The 10000-nt window shown below is 45.2% G+C and overlaps 2 protein-coding genes across 2 annotated transcripts in view; one reads left to right on the forward strand and one right to left on the reverse strand.

The window, feature by feature from the left end:
• tecpr2 (tectonin beta-propeller repeat containing 2) overlaps nucleotides 1-10000 on the forward strand; it is a 212003-nt gene that overhangs the window by 121780 nt on the left and 80223 nt on the right. The window lies entirely within an intron of this gene.
• mdga2a (MAM domain containing glycosylphosphatidylinositol anchor 2a) overlaps nucleotides 1-10000 on the reverse strand; it is an 82992-nt gene that overhangs the window by 59961 nt on the left and 13031 nt on the right. The window contains exons 2-3 of the mRNA XM_061063771.1: nucleotides 3945-4084; nucleotides 35-209 (exon numbers count right to left, since the gene is read on the reverse strand). Coding sequence (XP_060919754.1) covers nucleotides 35-209; nucleotides 3945-4084 — 315 coding nt within the window. The remainder of the gene's footprint in view (nucleotides 1-34; nucleotides 210-3944; nucleotides 4085-10000) is intronic.

Raw genomic sequence — 10000 nt, forward strand, 5'->3', positions numbered from 1 at the left:
TTCTAAGCGAGATATATTTTGTGTGTGTTCTTACAGTAGACATCAACTCGTATGGACCGGATGGCGGGGGATCCCAGTCCGTTGTCAGCCTTGCAGTAATAGCGCCCCCCTTGGTGGCGGCTGATTTTATCAATCTTCAGAGTTTCGTTGATCACAGACGAGTCGCCCGGACGATCCGAGGTTCCGCCCGCCGTCTTTGTCCAACGAATCTGCACAGAGGGGGGGAGAGAGGCGTTTATTAGGGAGAGCAGACTAGTGTAGACTGGTTTAGGAGTTAAGACTGAACCGCTAAGACTACTTTCAACTGGTTTTCAACTGGTTGGATTGGTTTTTGATTAGTATTGACTGGTATTTCATTGGTTTTCACTGGCTTGAATTGGTTTTTGACAGGCTTAGATTGATTTGGATTGGCTAATTAAGCCCAGTTGAGACCATTTGAGACGGTTTAAACCACTTCAGACAGGAGTAGTCCAGATGGTCTTAAAATGTCTGGTTTGGATTAATTTAGATTTCCCATTACAGACTGGTTTGGACTGGTCAGGACTTAACAGGTGTAGCTTCTTCACCAAGGGTGAGAAGTTAAACTTTGTTCTGATTTTAGGAAACATCAATACCTGTTTGAAACCACGACAACAGAAATAGAAGTCCTAGATGCCCTCGAGGCGCTGAAGCTTATGGTTATTACACACGGCCCGTGTACGGAGGCTGTATTCCTCCAAGCGTGCGGCCCAGGTTTGAATCCCACCTGTGACTCCTTTCCTGCATGTAACCCCCCTACTCTCTCTCTTTCTGACTCTATCATCTGTCCTGTCAATGAATTAAAGGAACAAAAATCCCAAAAAGTAAACCATGAAAAAAAAGTCCAAGACGCCATTATTGTTTTTAATTTACAAAATGTTGAGGACACTCCTGACACTGTCTTAATTTTACCAATAGGACGGATGTTTAGAAATGTCCACAACTTATTTCTGCGATTCAGACAGATAATGGTTTCTCTCACGGCAGCTTTTTTTTTTTTTAAGTCTAAAATATTTGTTTTAGTCATTTTTCAATACTGACGATTATGTTAACACAGACTGCATCGTTTTAAAACATGTGGTGTGTTTGTGTGTGTTGGATTGGGTGCAGCTAACAGGAGTCTTTAGTTCAGAGGGAAAATGAATCGATGCCAGAGTGTATTACCCTGCTGCAGATTAACTCCACTGTGTGTGTGTGTGTGTGTGTGTGTGTGTGTGTGTGTGTGTGTGTGTGTGTGTGAGGTCCAGATTTGTCCTCGTTCAGCATCTGTTGGTCAGTTTTTCATCCATCCCTCCCACCTGCTTCATCCATTCCTCTCCTCCATCATTACATCTTCATCATCCTCCTCCTCCTCTCCCTGCCCATCTGTCTCTATCTGTCTCTCCCTCTCTCTCTTTCTCTCCCCCTCTCTCTCCCCCCCCCTCTCTCTCTGTCGCTCTCTCTCTCCCTCTCTCTCTCTCTCTTTCTCTCTCTCTCTCTGTGTCGCTCGCCCTCAGTTCACATGTTTGTAATGTACTAAATAAATTATCTGAATGAAGCAGACAAACAGATGAACTCAAATGTTTGGTACGAAGGCTTCTCTCAGCGCTGATTGTAGATTTGAATGTTTTTGAGCTCTTCAGCTCAAGACCAAGACCAAGGCAGGGCCAGACCGAGACAAGATGTCGTTGATGTTATCTGTAACTGCTGTTTTAGATGTTTGTCATATTTTTGTTACACAAAGATAAAAAATTAATCTAAAAAGAAAAACCTAATATTTGTTTTTGTACTTCAAACTCTCGCTCTAACTTCCATCAACATATTTTACAGCCTAATTCTCTCTCTTTCTGCCCCCCCCCCCCCCCCCCTCTCTCTCCCATGGTACAGTCCTCCCACATGTCGTTCGCCCCACTGCCAGCTGGAGTGGGGCGGAATTTTTATCGTCTGTGGAGCAGACAGACGGTTGACAGCCTCGAACCAGCGAACTGACGATTAATGAGCTAAAAATACTCAGTCCACAGATCCTGGATCAGAGTTAAAGTGCTTCAGGTAGGAGATAGATAAACAGAGATAATATGTGTGTTTGGTGAACGATGGAGACCACCTGCAGAGGCGTCTGAGACACACCTGGATCAGATACCAGCAGGTGTGACAGACACCTGTACATAGAAAGACCATCGATAAGTGGAGGAGTCCCCTCAGACTGATCAGAGAAGATGTTTCTCTCCTCTCGTCCTCACATTGAGTTCAGTCAGCTGATCGGGATTCGGACATGGAGCGCGGTTTGAAGCTGAATCCTCAGGGAGATCTGTTTCCTCCTGTCCGTGTTTTTTTGACGTGTGATTCAAGGATTTCGAGTGTTTGTGTTGTATGACGCTTCCACTGTATGTTTGTTTGTTTAAGACGCTGCTGATGTCAGACAGACGACTCAGAACAGATCGAGTCATCTCAGAGATTCATCGTGTTCGTTTCAAGGTTTCATACAAATGAAGAACAGATTCCCCCTGACATAGAGGATTCCCACTACACCTGATTATTAAAGAGGGAGCCTTAAAGATGGAGGAGCTTCTTATTTTAAATGTTTAAAATATAAACAAATCAGAGCTTCAGCAAAACGACAAATAAAAACAGAGGAAGAAGAAGAAGAAGAAGACGAGGAGATGTAAGAAAAATGCAGAGGAAGCTGAGCTCTGCAGTGACGCAGAGACACAGAGAAAAAAATAAACTGTGTATAAGTGTGTGTGTGTGTGTGTGTGTGTGTGTGTGTGTGTATGTGTGTGTGTGTGTGTGTGTGTGTGTGTGAATGTGAGTGTGTAGATTCACACTGTGTGCCAGCAGCTGCTCTATTTTTAGCCTCCCAGACTGACAGCAGAGGAAATACAAGAGAGAGAGCGAGAGATGAGAGAGAGGAGAGAGAGAGGAGGGGTGAGAGAGAGAGCGAGAGAGAAGAGAGAGAGAGAGAGCGAGAGATGAGAGAGAGGAGAGAGAGAGAGAGAGAGAGAGAGAGGAGAGAGAGAGCGAGAGAGAAGAGAGAGAGAGGAGAGGAGGGGGACACTTGAGGAGGAAGATGAGAGAAAGAGGAGAAGGTGAAGAGAGAGGGGGAGAGAGAGAGGAAATGACCTGATTATTGATTATGAATGATGATGTCATTAGATGTGTCTTTGTATGTAAAGCTGGCGCTTTGGCGATACGACAGTGTCAAAGATGTCGGGGTAGAAACACATCCACGGAACATACGGAGAGAAACCGTTCCTCATGAGATCTTATGGAAGTTCAGATTCTTTTAAAACAAAACTGTCTTTTTTATTTAAATATGATAAAAACAAACTACATCTGTTTGGTATGACAGGTGTGAGGAGGACACGTCTAAGAGGCGTTCACGCTCACTCCACAACTCCAACAGTCTCTCCTCCTTTTCAGGTAAATGTCCACCAGGTACATGATGGGAAATCATCTGTAAATGAATCTGTGGTCGTGCAGTTAATGACCCTGAAACATCCTCGGTCTTAAAATCTCAGAGCGAGAGTTTCTGACACGTCGTCTTCAGAGGATGTCAGGCGTTAGTCATTAAAAGTTTTTCAATGCTTTTAAAGTCTTTTAAAATTCTTCTACATTATGGAAGTTTTAACCACTTTAAAATGTTTGAGGATATTTGCATAACTATATAAAATAAACAAAGATGGCTGCAGAAGTTTCAGGACTAATAACTGTATTTACAACACTTTGAAGTGTGTGTGTGTGTGTGTGTGTGTGTGTGTGTGTGTGTGTGTGTGTGTGTGTGTGTGTGTGTGTGTGTGTGTTAATTCAGAGCAGCTCAGCCTTAATGCTAACTTGGTCTCCAGTATACCCAGTGTTCCCTGTGTTCCCTGTGCTCCCAGTATACCCAGTGTTCCCAGTGCTCCCAGTATACCCAGTGTTCCCCGTGCTCCCAGTACGGTGTTACCTACCTGAGGTCGGGGGTGTCCCGTCACCAGACACTGCAGCTCCAGAGTCTCTCCCTCTTTGATGGTGTAAACTCTCTCGCTGTAGCGCTCCTCCTCCACGTTACAGGCCTGACCTGAGTGCACGATGCGCACTGAAGGGGGCGCTGTGGAGTCACACACACACACACACACACACACACACACACACACACACACACACACACACACACACACACACACACACACACACACACACACACACAGAAGGTTAACACACACAAACAGTTCAATTCTAAAAACGTTATTTGTCCCCGGGTGATTGGCACACTGAGCAGTAGCTTGAAAGACAGTTTGAGGAAATCTTTCCTCCTGTTTCAGAATGAAACCGTTTTTACTCATTCTTATTTCTCTGCAGAGGAAGTTCAGACATGCAGCAGCTGTGGACGCTCGCCACCCGGCTGGTTTTATGGTCGGATATCAAACAGAAACAGACTCTGACTTTTATTGTGTGAGAGCTCCGAGGAGCAGCTGCTTTGTGTTTCACTGCGAGCGGAGAAAACTGCGAGTGAACCGGCTGTCCGGGAGCCGTTAGCCTCCAAACAGACGCCGTCGCCTGCAGCATCTCTTCTACCTGTTGTCATGGGAACCACACAACGAGGCGGCCGCGTGGCGTTTGAGTCCCTGAAAACACAGCATCTTCTGAGCATTTAAAGTTTTATTTTCAGTTTATCAGACACTTCACAGACTCAGAGTTCAGCTCTGAGACGAGACGGAGCAAAAACAGGAAATTTAATAACGGCAGGTAAATGAAGACGTGTCCAAAGGTTTGAAGATCAGGAGGCAGCTGATTGGTTGACAAGACAGTGACATGAAAGGAGTTTGTTCATAGGTCTGTTGATTAAATTAGTTAGAACGTGTTTTCTAATTTTAAATCATTTTGTTTATATTTTAATAAAAACATGAATCTACTGTGGAGCTGCACGGTGGCTCAGAGGTTAGCGCTGTCCCCTCACAGCGAGGAGGTTCCTGGTTTGAATCCCCGTCTGACAGGAGTCTCTCTGTGCGGAGTTTGCATGTTCTCCCAGTGCATGTGTGGCTTCTCTCCAGGTACTCCAGCTTCCTCCCACAGTCCAAATACAAGCTCGTTAGGTTAACTGCTGACTCTAAATTGTCTGTAGGTGTGAGTGTGGCTGGTTGTCTGTCTCTATATGTCAGCTCTGTGATTGAGTTAAGTGTTGTAGTACTTCAAATCTGTCTTTTAACAGTCCTGGTCTCGATCAGAATCTAAAGCATTTTTTACTCTGTCTTGTCTCGGTCTCAGTCTGGGAGGACTCTGGATTTTAAATCATGACCACCACTGATCTTTTATTTGTCCACGTCATCACTGAGATTAGAAGGAAAACATCTCTTTCTGAAAGAACAAAAAAAACTTCAATTCATTTGTAGTACCCCGCCTTTCGCCCAATGACAGCTGGGAGCTCCAGCCCCCCGCGACCCCAACGTTCTAACATTGGGTACGAGCTGTCAGATGTCAGTCTCACCTGTGGTCGTCCAGGTGTCGTTGTGAATAATAAATGAGCAGTTTGAACTTTTTGCATTTCTTTTACACTTCTTTTTTTGCAGTGTCGGTCAGATGTCTAAAACCGATCACAGGCCCCTGCATCATATCGTGGCAGACTGGTGCTGGAAACGTTGATTTTCATCCCTTATTGTTCAAACAAACTCAGGGAGCGTCTCCTCGTCCTCTTCATGACATGTTGTCTGTATTTTGGTTTAGCAGTAACTTTGAAACACAAGCGAAGGCAGAGACGAGATTCTGAAATCTTCTGAAGTACTTCTGGGACGTAAAAACTCCTCAGAGGACTGAAGCGACATTAGAACATCTGCAGCACAAAGAACAACTGCGCAGACGAAAGGAGAGGAGAGGAGAGGAGAGGAGAGAAAACAAGAGGAGAGGAGGAGAGGAGAGGAGAAGAGAGGAGAGGAAATAAGAGGAGGAGAGGAGAGGAGAGGAGGAGAGGAAACAAGAGGAGAGGAGGAGAGGAGAGGAAACAAGAGGAGAGGAGAAGAGAGGAGATGAAACAAGAGGAGAGGAGGAGAGGAGAGGAGAGGAAACAAGAGGAGAGGAGAGGAAACAAGAGGAGAGGAGAAGAGAGGAGATGAAACAAGAGGAGAGGAGGAGAGGAGAGGAGAGGAAACAAGAGGAGAGGAGAGGAAACAAGAGGAGAGGAGGAGAGGAGAGGAGAGGAAACAAGAGGAGAGGAGGAGAGGAGAGGATGAGGAGGTGTTTTGGATGTTCTGGTTGTCCTACTTTTTGTGTCTTTTCTATTTTTAGATTCTGTTTTATTTTTTTGTTTCTGTCCTCCAACGACTGTGCTGATGATGTCATCAAACCCCAAAACACACAGACACACACACACACTCTCGACTGATTTCCTCCCAGCATGCACTTCAATCAGACGCAGTGTGAAGTGCAGCAGTGTGACGGCGAGCAGACATCAACAGGAACAAATCAGAATAAATAGAAACACGATAAACAAACAGAACCTGAACCAGAACCAGAGTTCAAACAGAACCTTAAACAGGGTCTCAACAGAACCAGGGCTGAGACTGAACACAGTCCTGGGGTCTCATTTATAAAAGAGTGTGTAGAATTCATACTAAAAATGTAAGTGCGCCAAAAACCCGGAAATGGCGTGCGCACAAAATGATTTAGATTTATAAAACCGTTCTTACGCACACCTGCACGCAATGTTCCCTTTATAAAGGGGGGGCAGATCAAAGGTTTGCGGCGAAACCAGGAAGTTCAGACGAAGAAACAAAACTTTCTGACCCAGAAACGGAGGAATTTGTGAATGAAGTGAAGGATAAAATGGACATTTCGGCAGTTTACTGCAGCAGGAGGATCACAAACTTAACAAAAATCAGAGAATGACACCACGTCGCTGCTGCATGTGCCAAAACATCTACCGCTCATCATTACGCACGAGTATATCTGCAATGTTTACATGTTTACGGGACCCACACCGACTTCTTCATATTGTCAGAGTGCTCACATCAGTCAGCAGGCTCCCTCACTCTATGTGTCTGCAGATTCACATTTTATATTTATATGATTATTTTTAGTCCCTGTTACTTTTGGAGAGAGACGTCTGCTTCTCCGTGAACTTACAGAATCCCTTTCACTTCCTGTTTCTGACGTTTTAGTTTTTATAAGCCAACAGACTGCAGAGCTGCTTCCTTTATAACTTTAAACTCAGATTCAGATCACGTTCGACTGAAGGATCATTTGAAACAAGCTGAAATAATATGTTTTAATATGTTTTCACATGCAAACCGACACTAACATATTCTAAAGGTCCAATCAGTGAGATGTGTAGTTAGTGAGATGATAAAGTGATCTTACTATATGATCAGACATTAAGGAAACATGTTGAAGTTCTGGCTTCTCTGACAACAATGCAGCAGCCAGTATGTCCTCCTTCTAACTTTAGATTCTGCTCCTGAATGCTCTGGATTTGTTTGGACCAGAGAAGGTAGGCGCTTTTAAGGCACCCCCACACGGATGTTTTGGACACCCCTCGGTTAGCCAGATATGAGAGCAGTTATCAGGTCAAACCAACAGGTGTTGCAGCGATGGAAGCGGACAAGAGAAGTGGTTCAGATAGAAGTGATTGTACCCGACCTAAAAAGCCTCTGCATGTTTCTAATAAGCTCCACGAGCAGAAACGTGCTCAAACTAGGATCAATATTGGAGATGCTTTTGAAAAATGGAGAGAGGTTAGAACACAGAAAGGTTTACAGACCGATGCAGAGCTGGATAAACACTGAAGCTACAGTGTCCACCACATGGTGACCTGAGTGAGCATCGACTCTAGAGAGGAGGGGGCGGGGGGAGACAGCTCTCTACAATGTGATGAATTTGGACTGCAGTACCCATTTTAAACACTAGGTGTCAGAGTTACATGTTGCTCCTTTAAACAAAGTTATTTTCCGATAAACAGCTACTACAAATGATCCATAAATACATTTATCCATAAGAAAACTTTTTTTAATGATCAGTGTCTTTTTCAAGCAGAATTTTCAGATGTTTCTCTTTTTCCAGAGAACAAACGTTAAGCTTTTCTGCTTTTTCTTTGTAATTTAAGACAGTAAATTGTGATTATTCACTCATTAAAATAAAGCGCTCAGAGGATGAAACTCGAGAAAATGTAAACGTTTTAAATCGTAACTCAAATCTGTTTTCTCTCCTAAGGAGGCAGTGAGGGAGTCCTTCATCTGTATTCACCCCTCATCCCTCCATCCTCTGATCCTGTTCTGGCTCAGGTATTTTCCATTTCCCCCCTAAAACCAGGTATTAGTCTAATCCCTGCTCTCGCGCCCTAATAAGTGATGAATCGTGCCTGAACCCGGCAGACCGGCTGATCCTGGCGGTACACCGTGCAGCATACGAAACACACACAACGCCTCAGAAATCCAGGAATTACCCTGCCCCCTCTGGACCTGTACAATCAGTGCTAAACCAGGAATTAGATCAGATGTAATGCTGGGGGATAAAGAGCTGCTGGAGGGAGCAGCAAGGGGATGAGTTCACCAGGTCACGAGGTGAAGGATTGGGATTCTGCACGTTTTCACCATGGAACTCGTCTCTACGCCCAAAATACAAACAGTGAAAGTTTCCTGACATTATATCAGTTCACGGCACCGATCAGGCGACTGCAGGGAGCATCTGTCCTGATATCAAAGACTGAGAGAGGCCGTGAACACGAGCAGGACGGAGAGGAAGACTACAGGAGAGACAGGAGGACTACAGGAGAGAGGAGGAGAGAGGAGGACTACAGGAGAGAGAGGAGGACTACAGGAGAGAGAGAGGAGGACTACAGGAGAGAGAGAGGAGGACTACAGGAGAGAGAAGAGGAGAGAGGAGGACTACAGGAGAGAGAGGAAGGACTACAGGAGAGAGGAGGACTACAGGAGAGAGAGGAAGGACTACAGGAGAGAGGAGGACTACAGGAGAGAGAGGAAGGACTACAGGAGAGAGGAAGGACTACAGGAGAGAGGAGGACTACAGGATAGATAGGAGGACTACAGGAGAGAGAGGAGGAGAGAGGAGGACTACAGGAGAGAGAGGAGGAGAGAGGAGGGCTACAGGAGAGAGAGAGGAGGTCTACAGGAGAGAGAGAGGAGGACTACAGGAGAGAGAGAGGAGGACTACAGGAGAGAGAGAGGAAGACTTTCTCTGTCTCTCTCTCTCTGGATGCTGGGTCACCGTCTGACCCCTGTCTGGATCATCATCCCAGAGGAGCTGCAGCCTCTCCATTATCCCTCTCTCTCTTTTCTGTGTTTGATAAGTCGGTTCAGTTCATCTTCCTGTTCCTCGTCCTTCCTTCCGGTGACCTCTGACCCTTCCTGAACGTCCTCTTGGATCCATACTTTTCACACTTCTTGTCACATGTATCTGCGGTCCTCTTTGTTTCAGATACTGAACTTTAATTTGCTCCCAGAGGTTCAAACCATGGCATGTATGGAGGGATACACGAGGTCGTGATTGGTCAGCAGACGAGGAAGGAGGCATTTCAGGGTAGTCTATTATCCCTTTAATGGATCCGCAGTTAAAGAGAGCAGGCGAATAAAAGCGGTTGTAAAACAGGAAATAAAAAGTGCATCAAACCGACACTAGATTATATTCATGTATTTTTATTAATAAGTTTCGAGTCCAGCATATGAACACACATCTGTTTGCGTCAGATGGTTAAACGTGACATGTGGACGCAGATATTAGTGCAGCAGCGTTTCATTCTGTTTCCAAACACGCTGACCTCCTGCAGTGAAAATCAGGGATCTGTTTCCTCCCCTTTAATGCTCTAATCCCTCCATCCCTTTCATTCAGGAAGTGGTTTAACACACACACACACACACACACACACACACACACACACACACACACACACACACACACACACACACACACACACACACACACACACACACACACACACACACACACACACACACACACACACACACACACACACACACACACACACACACACACACACACACACACACACACACACACA

This window comes from Labrus mixtus, chromosome 18, assembly GCF_963584025.1.
Source record: "Labrus mixtus chromosome 18, fLabMix1.1, whole genome shotgun sequence".
Lineage (NCBI taxonomy): Eukaryota > Metazoa > Chordata > Actinopteri > Labriformes > Labridae > Labrus > Labrus mixtus.